This window comes from Panthera onca, chromosome B1 (assembly GCF_046562875.1).
Source record: "Panthera onca isolate mPanOnc1 chromosome B1, mPanOnc1 haplotype 2, whole genome shotgun sequence".
Lineage (NCBI taxonomy): Eukaryota > Metazoa > Chordata > Mammalia > Carnivora > Felidae > Panthera > Panthera onca.
The window spans coordinates 83,218,721-83,236,740 of NC_138342.1; the positions used below are offsets into that span (position 1 = coordinate 83,218,721).

Sequence of the window (18,020 nt, forward strand, 5' to 3'; positions counted from 1 at the left end):
GAGAAATCTCTGGTATGGATCCCCACCCAGCTATTCCAAGCTTCTTGAAGTTCTTATCCACGAAGTGTTTGTACTGGTCAGTCTCTGAGCTTTGGATCCCTGTCCAAGTCAAACAATCACTAAGCTGTGACCCCTAGGGAAACAATGACACCCTTTTTGTCTTGCAACCATTCCTCCACCTGTGTTGGCTGACCTGGGGATTGCACCGAAGGACCCGTGCTGGAATGATATGCCCCCCCACCCCAGTCCACGGCACTGCCCCTCTGGTCTCTGCTGATCCTTAACCTCCCTGATGAGTCATTTCACCTACAAGTCAGGCTCCACATGTCTCTCTTGAAGTGTCTGTGTCCTTCTCTCTTTGGTCTCCCGGCCTCTGTCTCCTGAATACTCTGCTCCCATCTGTTTTGTGTTCCCTAAGCCGCTGCCCTCTGTGCTTCTGCTATCTGGGTGAGCCCCTGTGCCTTTCTCTGGCTCTGAGTTTTGCCTATCTTCTCTCTCTCTCTCTGTCCACATCTCTTGCTTGTGTCCCTGACTCTTTGCACCAGTCTGTGTCTCCAAATATCTGAGTCTCTGTCTCTGTCTCTGTCTCTGTGTTTCCATCTCTCAGAACTGCCTGCCTCACTCCTCAGACTCCTTCGAGAACAGGTTTGCCCTGATCTCCAACTCCCACAGAATTCTCTGCTTCCTTTTATCCCTGTTTTCCTTTAGCTGAGCCTTGACTCCTACCAGAAAGAAAAACATCCTTGGGTCCCACCTTCAATTCCTTGTTTGACCAGAGAGCCAGAGCCCTGCCTCTGTGATCACTCAGGTATGCCTCTTAATGCCCAGGGCAGCTGGCCTCACCTTTTTGCTCTGCCATTAGCATATGTAAATGTGGGCATGTAGAATGGCAATATGAAAAGCCACAGACAAACTGTTCCATGACAGAAACCTCTTCAGTGGAAGGACTGTGGTGAGTTTATTTTCGGCCTAACCTATGCATCACACTCATGCCTCTCTTAGGCCTCATTAGAGCATTCAAAAACTTTGCAGGGCTTGTTCAGTTCCCTCCACTTGGACAAAGTCTGTTGCCACGATCAATGGAAAAATCAGCTCGCATTTGTGAATATGGAACTTAATATAATTATATGGACAACACTGTCTTGTCCCTGATATTGTCACAGCCTGATTCTCATATAAATTGCAGCACTGAGAGCTCTTGAGCTAACAAGGCATTTCCCTAGCCTAAACCCATGATTTCTGATGGCACATGGGGCCAAGAGCTTTATTTTTCACAAAGTCACAGTATTTAGCACCAACCATATGCCCAACTGAACATGAAGGAAATCAACAGCCAAGCGATCCTGTAGAATGACTCAGGTGCTAAGGACAGATGAACCCAAGTGAAGATTGCTTAGAGTAAGATTGCCCAACAGTGTCATCTTATATTCTATCCCTGTTGCATTCAGAAGGATTCTGAGGCCCAGTATAGCCTTAGCAAGGAAGAAAACATATCAAGTAGCTATATTATCCATGGCCTTTAAAAAGGGGAGTGGCATCATAAACTGCACATTTGCTGTCTTCTGTCTAGAGGGTGCAAAGGGTGTCCATGTCATTGAAAAGTGAGAATCATTTCGAAAATGAAGAAAAAAGTGAAAATTCTCTAAAGAGTGTTTTTATCGGCTGTTCGACTCCAAGGACTATTAGCTGCTGTGACACAAACAGGAGTCTCTGTTCTTGCTTTAGATGGAAATACATGTTTTCTTTGTAACTCTGATGGGACAGGTCTAGGTTCTGTGTCACTTCCCTTTGCCAGGAAGGGGAAGAATAAGTCATTAAATATATGAAGAATCTGTAGATGTGGGTTATTAAGAAATTTTCTCACCAAGAACCATATAATCTAAATGGTTGTGTGGCTCACGTTGTAACATACAAGATCACTTTCTGTGTCCACGTGTCCTTCCAGTGTTATTTTGCATTACTCCCCAACATAAAACCTCTGTTCCAACTAGGCATTCTGTTTCCTATATACGCCATGCAAGTGTCAACCATAGTGCCTTTGCTTATGTCATTTCTCCAATTGAAATGACCTTTTTTCTCACTATTTAGTGAAACCTAAATTTATTCCTGAAGCTCCAATTCATGATCTTCTTCCTCCATGAAGCTTTCCTTGATATGCCAGCCCCTCGTGAGCACCCCCCTCCTATACCATTTATTGGCCATATCTCTAAGATTGCAACTATTTGGGAATTTTCTGACCAGGAGAGCAGCAAATCCTTCTCTTTTCCTCCCCATTGGTATTTTAAAGCCACTTAGGACTTTCTTTGCCCTCTCTGTACTCCTCTTTAGATGAGACACACTGTGAACTCAAACCATCGAAGTTACTGAAACAAAGATTTTGGGACCAAGAATCCTGAACCTTGTGCTTCTCAAACTCTAAACTGCGTATCAATCATATGGAGCTCTTGATAAATACAGATTATAACTCAACAGTTGTAGGGGGCCTGACAATGTACACTTCTAGCAAGACTGCAGGGCACTGAGTAGCAAGGCTTCGCATTGTTTTTCAAACACCAGGCCCTACCCATTAGTGTTCATAAAGTCAATTCAGTGGCTCACGATCAATGTTTGTTTTAAAATAAATGGAGAAGGGGCACCTGGATGGCTCAGTTGGTTAAGCATCGGACTCTTGATTCCGGCTCAGGTCATCTCACAGTTCATGAGATAGAGCCCCACGTCAGGTTCTGCACTGATCACGAGGGGCCTGCTTGGGATTGTCTCTCTGTTCCTCCCCTCTTGTGTGCATGCTCTCTGTCTCTCTCTCTCTCCAAAAATAAATAAATAAATAAACATTTAAAATATTGTTTTAGAACTAGAGGAAAGAAAATAGTAAATAGTAAGTATCCTACAGAAGAATAGTGTTGTTTCTTATAATACTTTGTTTTTTGTGTGTGTATGCTATAATGTGTGTGTGTGCATGCATGTGTCTGTTTAGAGAGAGAAAGAGAGAGATAAAAATGTATTTTATACTGTGGGCTGATTCAAAAAGTTTGAAAGCTTCTCCTCTAAAGGATAGAGCAAAGTGAAATACCAACTCATATCAGCAAATTAAATTAAGGCAATAAAACCCAAAGGGATAAAAACTATGAAGTCTCCAATAATACTGAGGCAATTTCCCAGAAGGTTCTAGCACAAAGGGGCACTGCACTGGAATGGGAGAAGAAGCTGACTTGAGGAGCAGCTTTTTGGATCTAGCTCATCTGCCCTTCTCTGTGGTTCAATTTACTTCCTGTAGTTCACTGAGAAGCAGCTATGAAAATTCTTTAGAGGGTGTGTGTTTCCTAATTTGCTACTATATCATGGAAGGGATAATACCACTGTTTCCTTCAAAGTCAACTGTTGGTTTTGGTAACCTCATAAACCCAGTGCAAATATTCTTTTGAAGCTTGGTGAGTCTCTGGTCTGTTCCCTCCATTAGCCTGAGATATAATTACAGCAATGTGTGGGCCTCGGGGGAAAAGGAGACTATAACATTACTTGAATGTATGTTATAAATAGTAGTTTCTTGCTCTTTTTCACTTCTTCAGAAAAAAATGAGACTAAAAGAATTTTTTTTTGAATTTTTTGTTTCAGGAAGATGAACCTTATTCCCAACTATGCCCACACTGAGCACAACACCTAGCATATTTATAACATGTTGTATAATTAGCAAATCTTGCGCCTTTCTCTCTCCTGCAAAAGTTACAGAATCATAAAAAAAAAAAAAAAAAAACTTTGTAAAAGAAGGTCATGTTCCAACATATGAAAATAAGAGGGTTTCCGTTCTGTGGCATTGTTATTAGTCACCTTGCCTGCTGGGAAAATTAAAGTTGCTGCTTGTGTGGGGTCACATAGCTAACAAGTTGGAAGCTGCAGCAGACAGGCAAGCTAAGGAAATGACTGGAGACAAAGGCATGGTCTCCCCTCAACAAAATTCTCACTGATACTATCTAGACGTTTGTCATCCAAGTTAGCTGCTTATTAGCATTTCTTTTCAGTTGGCATTTCCCAGTAGTAGAACGGTGTCTTACTGCACTTCATTCTAAAGCCATCACCTCTTAAGGCAGCAGGAGAGGAGGTGACAGAACACCAGAGGAAAATGACTTACTTGGGAGTTGTAATCAACAATAGGTTCAGCATGAATCAGCAGCATGATGTAATTGTCAAGAAACTAATGCAATCCCAGGTTGCCTTACTGTGTACCCAGCAGCTAGAATAAGGGAGATCCTTTGGGATCCTTCGGGTCCACATGTTTTACACCTCAGATCTTAACTTGAAGATAGATTTTTATTTTTTTTTAATGTTTATTTTAAAGAGAGAGAGAGAGAGAGCTCACAGGCTGGGGAGAGGAGGAGAGAGAGAGGGAAACACAGAATCCAAAGCAGGCTCCAGACTCTGAGCTGTCAGCACAGAGCCCGACGCGAGGCTTGAACACACGAAGTGTGAGATAATGACCTGAGCCAAAGTCGGATGCTTAACTGACTAAGTCACCCAGATGCCACACCTTGAGGATACATTTTTAAAATTTGGAAGGTATTCAAAGAAGTTAAGGTCCTTGAATGATAAAGGGCCTGAAAGCCTGTCATAAAAAGAGAAGTTGAAGATCATGGAAAGAGAAAACAAGACAATCTAAATGCTTTTATCTGTTTATGTAAGTACCATGTATATAACTCCAAGAAGTAGCCCTGGGACCATCTGTGGAAAGCTAGACTGCAGGAAACAGCGATTCAACGTACACAAGTTTTCTGGCCATCAACCATGGCAGTGCAGAAAGAGCTTGCCTATAGAGTAGGGAGTTCCCTGTCATTAACAACATGCAACATAGGTTGGGTAAGAGTCTTATTAGGCTTTAGAACTTTATTTATACGGCGCACAAAAGAGTTTTAAAAGAAAGAATTACAAACCAACCTGATGGTTGTAGTGGCGGATTATACGTGGCTTTTATTTACTAAGCTAAACATTTCTAATTGCTTAATGTTTTAGAGATTAAAAGCATAAGTGACTTTTATAATCACTAGAAATAAGTTTACTATGAAGCCAATGAGGCTTCAGCTTCAGGGCCCCTCCCTGGCAGTGATATAGTTAATAAATGTCATCAACTCAAAGAATATTTAAGATTAGTTCCCGTACATGAAAATGTAAAATGCCCTGGAATCTTAGAGCTCATATTCGAAAGAAATTTGATAGAGGTCCCGGAATTGGCCAACAATTACAAAAACTTCATTACCAATAAACCTGAAAATAATTTTTCAATGTTATCAATAGTTTTTAAGAATATTCTAGATGAAAGACTGAATTATTGTTTTATTCTCTCTCTAGAAGATTATATTATCAAAAAATTATCATATGAAGAAATAATCAAAGACAATACGACCAAAAATATAGGGGATAAAAGTACAAAGCTGTGTGATACAATTAAGGACAATGGGCTATTTTTCTTGGTTTTGTGATGTTTGTGATATTTGTCAGCTTTTTGAGTTTCTACTTTTTTTGTGATTTCTCATTCTAAATAATTACTTTTCTTTTTTTTAAATTAAACAACATACTTTTTTTAATGTTTATTTCTGAGAGAGAGAGAGAAAGCACACATGTGTGCATGTGCAAGTGAGAGAGCACACGTGTGTGCGTGTGCAAGTGCCCCACTTGCAGACAGAGAGAGGGAGGCAGAGGATCCAAAGCAGGCTCTGCACTGTCAGCACAGAGCCCAATGTGGGGCTTGCACTCACGAAACTGTGAGATCACAACCTGAGCTGAAGTCAAGTGCTTACCCGACTGAGCCACCCGGGTGCCCCTGAATAATTACCTTTCTTATTTTTTTGTAATTTGGTATGAATTTTCTTAAACAGAATTCCGTATTTTACAAGCTTCAAGCTCCTTATGATCTGACTCTTCCCTCTAAGAATCAGAATAACAACAAAAAGAATTTTAAGCACAGTTCCAATTATAGGAACTTGGTTGGAACACAGTTCCATGCAGTTGGGATTCTATGTAATGAGCTGTCAGATGTGCCTATTAAGCCATAAGAATCTCTGTAGCTGTCAGCCAAGGACCTGTCAATATCCAGCGCGCTGCGTCACGCAGCCAACCTCCTGTCTTCATCTCACCACACCTGACTGCCTCTTGCTGGCACGCAACCTGAGTCCTTCACTCCACCAAGTGGTGCTCTGATGCTAGATACACCTGCCGTTCTCTTGTTTCTAGGTCTGCACTGCTGTTCTTATTCCTTTCCCATGCAACAGCTCCCTGAACGATTGACACTCCAAATCTCACCAGCCTTTAAATGGAGAAAAAGTTCCCTTCCCTCTGTCTCTCTCCCCACCCAAGTGCTAGGTCAGTTCCAGTGTTCAACTGAATAAATGAAAGAATAAAACAAATTATTAGCAGGGCTATCTCTGGAGGTTGCGTGAAGGAAGAAGTGAACTGTTTCTCACTGTTTCAAATGTTCATTTCCCAGTTGATACCTGAATCTATTTTGTTGTTATTTTTTTCATCAGAACAAGCCACATTAGGAAAATTTGATTGAGCTAAAGTCTCCCTTAACAGTACTCCTGGTTCCTTCCAGGATTTGAGTTTGGGGTGTAGTTTCTTCAGACTTTTATTTTGTGCTTTTACATATCTTTCCACATGAACATATATGTGCTGTGTTGTTTGGGTGGAGGGGAGAGATTTTTTTTCTAAATACATGGTATCATACTGTGCTTTTAACCACCACTAGTGCTTTTAACTTAATGACATGTTTTGGGATCTATCAGTCTTCATGCGTGTATGTCCACAAAATCCTCGGTGAGTCTTAGTGAGGGTGCCCCTGGCTTCTGAGCAGGACAGTTTTCAGTTGTTTCAGGACTGCAGTATTCTTTTTTGGGAGTTAAGTATTCCTGGCACCCCCTTCACCCTCTTGACAAAGTACTAAAGCACCTGATCGCTTGCCCTCATCATTTGGCAATGAAATGCTCTCCACACCTTTTCTCTTCCAGTTAACTTTTTACGTCTTGTATTCTACGAGCCCTCTCAACTTTGTCATTTCGCTATTGGTAGATATTTAGCATGGTTCCAAATTTTTACTCTCACAAACAAGTCTGCAGTAAACAGCTTTGTTCATACTTCCTTCTGCTTCTGTGTATTTCACGAGGCAGACGCTGGAATGGCCATCGCTGGCCACAAGTCCATGTTTGGTTCACATGTGCTAGATTGCCCTCCACCGTATACCCTTACCAACAGTAGGCGATAATATCCATTGCCCTGGATTCTTCAAGACTTAATACTCTCTAATTCTTCAATTTTAACCAATCTGGCGAATAAAGAAAATATCACATTCTTGTCTTAGTTTGCATTTCTCTGACTAGTATTGAGACTATTTGAAATACCCACTTCCTCTTTTGTGAAAGACTTTCATTTTCTCTTCTGTATGTGTACATATTTTAATTTTTATTACATGTGCTTTATAATCAGAAAAAATAACACACATGTTAAAAAGTAACTTACGCGTCATTTAGGGTCTACTCAGATATTGGCTCCTTCAAACAACGGCCTTGATCTTTCTTCCTGCAACCATTCTCTTGAACGTAGTTTGCATAGTACTTGTCTTATCCTCTTGAATAATTAACGGAGACTAGACTGAGGCTCTCCCATTTGTGGTCCCTCTGACCTGCCTCGTGCAATGCCTTGTGCAATGCTCTCTGCAGATTTGAAGCTTAATAAAGATCTGAACGATAGACGGTAGAGAAGGTTGACTATGAGAAAACTACCAACTCTACTCTATTTTCAACCTTTAGCTCTTCATGGACATGGTCTTGAACAAGCCTTACCAAAAGTGGACATATTCCTATAAAGGACATGTAACGTTATTTGGCTCTTGAGTCACTTCCCTGGAAGATATGCTCATCGAAATTTCTCGGAAAGGAATACTTAGCTCAACTAAAAGAGGAAGGTCAGATATTTGTGGAAGAGCTCTTGGGGGAATGAGGATCCCATTGCCCCATGGACATCATGAAGTGATAGGAGGCTGCCTGGCAGTCCCTGTCTTGGATTAGCCCAGGCCCAGGACTCCTAAAACCCACCACATGGCAATATTGACTCAACCAAGCTGGCCACCCACAAATTAACACGTGCTGAGATGTGTGAGATTAGAGCATGGTGTGATCCTCCTTGCTTTATACTCAAGTATTCTTATGTGTTTATGATACATAGTAGTATTTAAAAGATTACCATTAAAAAGTTCTTAGTAAAAACTGCCTCCCAGCTGTAATTATCAGAAGAATTCTGTAAATGTTTTAAACACAGACTTCAGATCTCACTGAAAATAACCTGAAGGAATGTCCAAATCTTTTATATTTTAGACTTTTGTTAATCCAATTTTGTTATGTCAGATCCAAATAAGTGATCTATTGGTTCAAGCTGAATCCTACACTAAAATGTTCATCCAGAAATTAATTATTGGCATAATGCATTTAAGAACATGTGACCTTGGGGCACCTGGGTGGCTCAGTCAGTTAAGCATCCGACTTTGGCTAAGGTCATGGGTGGCTCAGTCAGTTAAGCATCTGACTTTGGCTCAGGTAATGATCTCATGGTCCGTGAGTTCTAGCACAGCATCGGGCTCTGTGCTGACAGCTCAGAGCCTGGAGTCTGCTTCGGATTCTGTGTCTCCCTCTCTCTCTCTGCTCCTCCCCTGCTCGTGCTCTGTCTATCTCTCAAAAATAAACATTAAAGAAACAAAAACAAGAACATTAAAAGAATTAGAATTTTGGCTGTAGCCAAACCTGAAGTTTTTTATAGCTTCATTTTTAATTCCTCCAATTACTCTGTTTTTCATTGAGGTATAACTGGCATACAATATTGTATTAATTTCAGGTTCCAATTGTCCTTTGAAAGGATTTTGTAATGAGAAGATTTGAACTTGTCAGCAAATTAGCTCAATGAACGGGACTGCTTTACCCATAATTGACTTAGTGGGTTTGCTTATAAAAAGTTTGTCCTAGGGCACCTGGGTGGCTCAGTCAGTTGAGAGTCCGACTTGCGCACAGGTCATGAACTTGCGGTTCGTGAGTTGGAGCCCCGTCTGGCTCTGTGCTGACAGCTCAGAGCCTGGAGCCTGCTTCTGACTGTGTGTCTCCCTCTCTCTCTGTTCCTCCCCTGATCGCACTCTGTCTCTCTCTCTCTCTCTCTCAAAAATAAATAAAGAATAAAAAAGATATTTTTTTTAATGTTTCTCCTTGCAATTGCTTTGAGCTAGTAGATACACTTCTAACATAGGACAGAGGCCTCTGTGCTCCCACAGAGGAAATATGCTAAAGAAACATACATTAGGAAATGCAGATTTAGAAAACAGATAGCTTGGAGACCTATATAGAAGCTTCCTTCTTGGTCTTACGTGTGCTTTTTATTATCAGGCTGAAGTGACATGCGGTAGGGATGTCACAGTAGATGCCAGTGTGGTTCATGACAGCAGGCTCCCTCACCCTCAGAATAGGGCTCTCCCTTGAGGCTCCTGTCCATTATACACACCTCTTCAATAGCTCTCGGTTCACTGACGTAATCGGCATCGTCTGTATAGTCGCCCGTGTCCCCTTCCTCTCCACTGCCCAGAGGTGTGGGTCCCTGGCGGCAGCCGCTTCCCCCAGTACCTAGCTCTCTGTTAGCCAAAATAAATTCAAAGTAATGAAAAATTATATTTGAGCAACAAGAAAATCGCACCGCAAAGGATGTATCGCAATCCATGGCTTTGTGAGTCTCCACGGTTTCGTGTAACAACTAATGTGTGCTGAGTTCTGCTGTTTGCCAGGCCTGTTCTGACCATTTCGTATGTGTTAATGGGAGCAGCACTTATAATTGGCCCATGAGATATGGCTGTTATTAATCCTGTTTCAGAGGTGAGGAAACTGAGGCTCAGACTGGTTATGTAACTTGCCCAAGGTTGCACAGCTGGTAGGGGTTAACACCTGGGTAGGACTCAGGCAAACTGACTCTGGAGACCACAATCCTAATTCACCACACTGGACTGCCTCTACCAAGTCATTAAGAAAATGACTTGTCATTTGACAAGTCTTGTCATAATGACAGAAAGAGCTGTCATTAGGAGAAAGGAGAAAGGTGCAGAACTGTGTGCCTAGCAAGCTCTTATTGTCATAGAATTAGGAGGTGGCGGAACATACTGGATGCCTTTAGATGCAAAGGATGGCTCTGAGGAGGAAACACAGGAAAATGGTTGACATTGGTGTCCTCTGTGGGAGCGAACAGGGAGACTGGGGACTAAGGGTGAGAACAAGGCTTTATTTTTACTAACTCTTCTTTGGAACGGTTTGGAATTTTTTTTTTTCTTCTACCGTGGATATATGCTACCTTTTCTAAAACAAAATTTTTTTTCATCTCCTTGGGACTTCTCTAGCTCTTCAGATATTTGTCAGTTTGAAACAACATCTGATGGGGCTCATGCGTCATGTGTAAAACATCTGAAGTCCTTGCTTTCAACTTCATTTCAGTCATTCCAGTGGACTCCAGTGTAATAATAGCCAGTGGTTTTCCACACTGCAAAAGGTAGTACCATACTTGCAAAAGAGTATTTGAGAGAGGGATCAAAGAAAGACAGAAATTTGCCCAAATCTTCTTTTTTTTTTTTTTTAATGTTTATTTTTGAGAGAGAGCACACGAGGAGGGGAGGGACAGAGAGAGAGGGAGACACAGAATCTGAAGCAGGCTCCAGGCTCCGAGCTGTCAGCACAGAGCCCCACGCGGATATCAGACCCACCAATCACCGAGAGATCAGGACCTGAGCTGAAGTCAGACCCTTAACAGACTGAGCCACCTACAGGCCCATGGCCAAATCTTATTCTTAGGGTTATTTTTGACTTGGACTTTGAAAAGGATTTGTTTACGCAGTGACAGTGTGTTTGTTTGCTAGGACCACCATGACAAAGTGCCACAAAATGAGCAGTTTAAACAACAGTAAAGTTCTGCAGGATAGAAGCCAGAAATCCAGGAGTCCATAGTATGGGTTCCTTCCAAGGGTTGTAAGGCAGGGACCTGTTCTGGCCTTTTCTTCTTGCCTTGTAGGTGGCCACATTCACATGGCACTGTCCCTGTGTGCAAGTCTGTCTCCAAATATGCCCCTTTTATAAGAGGACACCGGTCATATTAGATTAGGGCCCACCCTACATGACCTCATTATAACTTGCTAAAGACGAGATGCTAGCTCCAAATAAGGTCACATTCTGAAGCCCCGGGAATTAGGACTTCAACATATGAATCTTCAGGACACCATTCGACCCATAACACTGCCATGATCCACTTCTCTCTACTCTCCCCTCAGCCTGGCCCAAAGAATTCCTCGTCCTGACGTTTGGGCTGAGACTTTGGTCTTTGGGCTACCTATGGTGGAGAATATTGTTGACGTCATCCTTGAGGGGAAAACCCAATGAAGGAAAAGTCACCTGTGGTTTGTCCTGAGTGCAAGTGTGGTTCTCTCCTTCCTAGGTGGTACCATGGTAACCTCACACGCCATGCGGCCGAGGCCCTTCTCCTCTCCAATGGATGCGACGGAAGCTACCTTCTGAGGGACAGCAACGAAAGGACCGGGCTGTACTCTCTCTCTGTGAGGTAGGATGTGTAAGAACTATGAATTCAATCTCGCCCCATCTCTTCCTTACATGGGCATTGCTTTATCATCACACTCAAATTGCCAGATAGTAAAATTCTCATGTCACCAGATAAAATTCTCTCAATTTCTGTTAGACCTGCAGGTCTAAGGATTCCAAGCTCTGAATGGTAGACTGTAAAAAAAACATTCTTCCTCCTTCCCTTGGCAGGGAAGAAGAAAATGTTAGAGCCGAAGGATACTTTACAAATCGTTTAATGTCTTGCTTGACTGATGGAAAAACTGAAACCTGAAATGGTAAAGTGTCTTTTCACCCAATAAATCAGCAATAGAAACAGCACCGGAATCCAAATCCCTAAAACCTGGCCCAGCGCCCTGTTAATATTCATTGCTTCCTCTGGAAAATCAGAATGATTTGTGGCTGTGCAACTTTCATCACAAACTCAAGCAGGCAGTGAGGCAAATTTTAAGTTTTTTCTGTAAATGGACTGACCTTTCTCAAGGCTCCACTTCCCCTGAATGTTAGTAAAACTAATCTAGTCCTTACCAACACAAATCGGTGATGGCCCAGTCCTTCTCTGGTCTTTCTCCTCCCCTGCTTCTTCCTTGTTGGCCTCCGTATCAGGGAAGATGGCCTCACCAGGTGATAATCAGGACAGCGTCTGTTCCCTTGGCGTCTGAGGGCCTGTAGCAAGTCATTCTGGGTTTGCAGGGAGTTGGCCTCGGCTTAGACTGGGAATGTGAAGAGTCCATGAAGTCGCTCTCAGCCACCCACTCATTAACCTCAAACTGTGACTGTTTTATTACTGTTCTGATGGCGCCTCCATATACCCCTGAAAATAGTCCCCTCTTTGTTCGTCTTTCGCGCTGATCTGGCATAAGGAGGTTTTCTCTATTCTTTTCTGCTCCACGTGGTCTAGGCCTCCTTGTCACTAACTCAGGAGCAACACTTACACCCTTTTCTCTCTGAATCCTCTTTTTCATCTAGTTTAGCAGTAGTTTCTTTTGTTTTGTTTTGTTTAATTTTTTTTAATGTTTATTTATTTTGAGAGAGAGAGAGCACATGAGCGGGAGAGGGGCAGAGAGAGAGGGAGACACAGAATCCAAAGCAGGCTCCAGGCTCTGAGCTGTCAGCACAGAGCCCAATGCAGGGCTCGAACTCACAAACCATGAGATCATGACCTGAACTGAAGTCAGAGGCTTAACTGACTAAGACAGCCAAGTGCCCCTGTTTTGTTTTTTAAAGTCTCCTCTACTTCTGAGAGGGGGGAGAAACTGGCTATGAAAGTATTTCCCTAAATAATTGATGGCAGGCTTCTATGAGCTCAAAAGAGAAGAATCACCATATTTTTTTATCTTCTCTTTGGGCCTCTGGACCTACATATTTTCTACGCCACACAACAAATTACCTAAAATGTAGTGGTGTTAAACAACGTAAACTGATTATCTCACAGTTTCTGTATGTCAGAAGTCCCAGTGAGTTCTCTGGATTCTCTGCTTGGCTCCGACCATGCCAAAATTAAAGTGCTGGCTGAGGCTGTGGTTCATCTGGGCCTTCACATGCTCTTTCTTCAGTCTCTTCTTTCTTCTTCAGCCCTTTTCACTCATGTCCTTGTTGCTATAGGACTGAGCTCCCCACTTTCCATCTAGCTATTGGCCAGGGATCGCTGTCGGCTTCTGGAATCCACCACCATTTCCTGCCAAGGGGCCCCCACAGGCAGTTCATAGCATGGATGTTTGCTTTCTTCTAGACCATCTAGAGCGAATCCCCCTCTCCTGTGACCAGCCAAGGAAACCCTTTTGCTTTTACCAAGACTTTTATGTGATTAGGTCAGGCCCACCCAGAGAATGTCCCTATTTTAAGGTCAGCTAATTTGGAGCCTCTATTACCTGCAAAATCCCTTCATAGTAGCATCTATATTAGCATTTACTGAATAAATGGTGGAAAGTGTATGTAGTCCAGGGGCTGAGAATCTTGGGGTCCTGTTGGAACACTTGGGGTCCTGTTGGAACACTTCCATCCAGGGCACGTCTATAAGCCTATTTTAAGGGGAGTGGAAGAAATAGGTGGGAGGGTGAGGAGGTAAGTAAGAGGGTCACAGATTTTTAAAAACCACCTTCATTAACAGTTTTCATGTTACTCTGCTCTATTTTGCTTTAAATTTTTTCTAAATAACATTTTGGAAAAATTATTACTCTGACATGAATTTGTGCATGGGTGGAAGCAGGAATGTTGCTTTCTCTGATCGACAGCAAAGGTGAAAAACTCATCAAGTTGTCAGGCTGCAAATCCTTTAATGCAAAGATCTTCCCCCGATCTCAAACAAACATGTGGAATTATTAGATCAAAGAATGTTAACTTGTCATCAATATATTTCTCATCGGAAAGGTTAGATCAGAAACTTCTTCCAATTAGGTGGCACATATATATCACATCTATACAAAAATGTAAAAAAAAATAACCACGGGGGGCACCTGGGTGACTCAGTCGAGTGTTGGACTCTTGGTCTCCGCTCAGGTCATGATCTCACAGTTCATGAGCTCAAGCCCCACGTCGGGCTCTGTGTGGACAGCACAGAACCTGCTTGGGATTCTCTCTCCCCCCCCCCTCTCTGCCCCTCCTTGCTCTCTCCCTCTGTGTCTCAAAATAAATAAATAATCTTTTTAAAAAATCACCAACAGAGGTGACAGGAACCACAAACCAGCTCAAAAGAATGCCTTTTTTTTACTCATTCATTTGTTCACTCCGTTAATAAATATCTAAGAGCATCCACTCTATGCCAAGCTCTTTGATAAGTGTTGTGGAAGATTCAGGCTTTGCCCTCAGGAAGTACAGCTCACAGGACAGTAGGATGCTATACAAGTAGCTCACGACAAGGAAGAGTGCAGTGAATGATGGGAAAGGAGCCAGATGAGTGTGTGGACTGTCGAGGGGAGAAAAGCAAGTAACTCATGTTGTATCATGGCATACTTGACCCAGCAGGTGTCTTTGGGCTGACACTTGTTCAGAAACAAAGGAGGTGATGTTGCTGGTGAAGGGGACTGCAAGAGCTCAGGGACCATAGTGGGAACTCTGAGGAGAATTGTAGGTCCGGTTGGATCAGAGAAGCAGTCCTCAGGGTGTGGTCCCCAGACTGGCAGCATCCCCAGAGAACATTAGGGATGCAAATTCTTGGGCCCCACACCCTGACCTGCCAAATCAGGAATTCAGGGGGCAAAGCCCAGAAATCTGGGTTTTAACGAGCCCTCCAGGTGATTCCAATTTCTGATGCGTGTTAACGTTGGAGCAGGACTTACACAGAGAGGAGAGGAATAGCGGGAGTCAAATACTACTTATCTATTTAGGGGCACCTGGATAGCTCAAAGCACCCGACTCTTGATTTCTGCTCAGGTCAATCTCACAGTTTCTTGAGTTCGAGCTCTGCGTCTGGCTCTGCACTGACAGTGTGGAGTCTGCTTGAGCTTCTCTCTCTCTACACCTCCCCTGGTCATGCGATCTTTGTCTCTCTGTCTCTCTCTAAGAGTAAATAAATACACTTAAAAAATTCTTTTAATACCAGTGCTTTCAATAAGTGTGTTGTAATTCTCAGTTTTTAGAAGGGTTTAATGATGATGCTCATGCCTAATGTTATATTTCCCTTCAAAACAAGATAATTCATTTCTTAAATAACCTAAAGCATTTCTTTTTCCCTTTCAGAGCCAAAGACTCTGTCAAACACTTTCATGTTGAATATACTGGATATTCATTTAAATTTGGCTTTAATGAATTCTCATGTCTGAAGGATTTTGTCAAGCATTTTGCAAATCAGCCTTTGATTGGAAGTGAGACAGGTAAGCCACGAACAGATAGATACTTGACCTATGAGACATTGTTTCAGGATGGAGGAAGGAAAAGGAGGATTTCATTAAATAGTTGTCACTTCTGTTGGGTTATGTACATACGATATGTGATTAGATATGGTTAGAAACAATTTTTTCCAATTGCTGTGCCATATGCTACATTAATAAATTTAATCTATATCTGTATCTATATATCTGTATTACCTTTATGAGAAAACAATGTGCTTTGAACAAAGTAGACAGTTTTTTTAGAATGTGATGTAATAATGGATTGATTTAAAGTACACAACTTTAAAAAATAGTCTATTCATTTTACAATAATATATATAGTAAACAAAGAAAAAAGAAAAGCTAGAACAACTTTCTGATTCCTCATAATTTTAGACATGGACAGTTTACATATTGGGACCACCCATAAAAGATAATGTTGAGCATTTTTTAAAACAGAATTCAACTTAAATGTTCACAAATATCACGGAATGTTAAAAATATTGACTGGAAATTGCTCTTTTGAACAATGCCTTTATTACATCATAAAATTCTGTTTCTCTTGGTTTTTGTAAGTCTTTACACTGGACTTAAATATGGATGGAAAATTTTGAATTTCCCTGTTTGAATGGTTAAAGTCCAACTAGAATATTCAAGTTAAAAAACAAAAGACACACTACCCGGGTATCTGAATTATCTAACTTGTTTTGCTGTACCAATTAAAGTAAGCAAAAGATCACCCCTATATCTGTGATACAGAATCACAATTTTATGTGGCCTAAATGATGGTAATTCTTGGGTAATCAAAAGTTGGGTGATTCCAGAATGTGTAGCAGAAGAGGAACTCAAGACTTAACAGCACAGCTATCTTACCATGAATGTGTTTATACTTGCTTTCTTGGTAAACATGGCCAGTGGACCTTTTGTTAACTTCAGTGTGGTTGTAGAGATGCCTCGCCAGTCTTTCCTCCTTTGCTGTTTCTGTGGCCTGGATAGACCCTGATATGAATCACACAGTATCAAGTGTAGATGAGAAGCACAGTGGAAACCACAGAGTAGTTGCCTTACTTTATACTGACCGCATAAGACCTATACTAGAATATTCCAAACTGCAAAACTGAAGCTATAATCTTTTTTTCTGGTGGAAATTCTTCCAATCGGCCCTGAAAACTACTTTACCAGCAGTAGTTCACATAAACAAATGACAAGTGGGCATGCATTATTTATTTCCATTGCTACTTTGGCTATGGCAAGCATTTTAGTTTCTCAAATCCCTTCACTTCAAACTTACCTCCTACTTGTTTCCCACTCTATGTTCGACTTTATTCACTTCTTGATCACAAGAAATTGAGATTTTGAAACTAAAAACTTTGTTTTGTCTACCCCTATTTGTGTCCTTCTCTATGTCCCCCAGGTCCTGATACAGTGCATGACACTTTGGGTGATGGATGGATGGGTGGATGGATGATGATTATGAGTGGGAACTCTTTGTCACTTCAAAGCCATGATAAGTGTTATCTTCCAGCCTTTTTTCTTCCTCCAAGCAACGTCAGCTTCCTTCTTTTGAACTCTCCTCCTAGACTCTATATTTAACCCATTTGATCATTCTCTGTGCTCCTTCCTGGACTTTCTCCAAGTTACGGAACAGGTATACATTCTGTCTACCAAAAGGTTTCAAAAACCTTTAAGGTCAAAGTGAATGCAGTGGTTTCTGGGTGAACCTTTCTGACACAGGTCCAATCTCCAGGCAAGAGGATCACCTAAGACTTCTTCAAAGTAAAGGCTCCTTGACATTGAATTTAAGACAATGTTAAATTTCCCTGCAAATACAGTAATCTAACTAAAGAAGTTTTACTATTAATCCTTTGGGAGAGTGAAGATTTGTAATCCTGATTCCTAAGGTAGTTTTATCCAAAGCTAAAGTTTGTTGTATCGTTATCATTTCTATAATCATTTTTTACAATAAAACTCAGGAAACTAAAATTTTTATCCTCTCTGCTGCATCTTCTCTGTGCCATTCATTATCCAACAGGAAATTTGCTATTATTTGAATCCCTTGCTACAGGCTCTTGATGCTTATGGATATATACTTGGCTTCCTAGCTTCCAGGCCTTGAGTTAGATATCACCAACTCTGAAATATTCCTCTTATCTGTCCCAGCCAGATGAAGCAAAGCCACTGAGGCTGGGAACAAGGGGAAAAACCCATGACAAACAAGTGTTCCAATGTTGCCTCTCTGGGAGTAATAGGCCTCAGGAAACAAGATAACGTGCTGAAGTCATGATGACTCTTAAACCCAGCAGATTTTCAGAAGCCACAATCAGCACTATGACCTGTGAACAACAGTGAATGGAAACCAGGATGCCACCTTCTAAAAATAGGTCCCTTCTTGTTCATTTGAGTATTGGCTCCTGGTGTTGAGCAGCAGTGATCAGGAGGCCTCCAGTCTGATGATTTCTTGGTCTGCATCAGAGAAGTGCAAACTCTTAAAGTTTTCATGTAATTAAAGATTACCAGGAGAAGCATTTGTCTGCACAATGGATGAGGCCAGCCAGGGTTCTTACCTCCAGATCCTAGAATGGAA

General features: G+C 41.7%; 1 protein-coding gene across 2 annotated transcripts in view; it reads left to right on the forward strand.

The window, feature by feature from the left end:
* Positions 1 to 18,020, forward strand: part of DAPP1 (dual adaptor of phosphotyrosine and 3-phosphoinositides 1) — a 52,780-nt gene that overhangs the window by 9,472 nt on the left and 25,288 nt on the right. For both annotated transcript variants that reach the window (XM_078445858.2, XM_060654565.3), the window contains exons 2-3: positions 11,488 to 11,610; positions 15,306 to 15,439. In XM_078445858.2, coding sequence (XP_078301984.1) covers positions 11,488 to 11,610; positions 15,306 to 15,439 — 257 coding nt within the window. The remainder of the gene's footprint in view (positions 1 to 11,487; positions 11,611 to 15,305; positions 15,440 to 18,020) is intronic.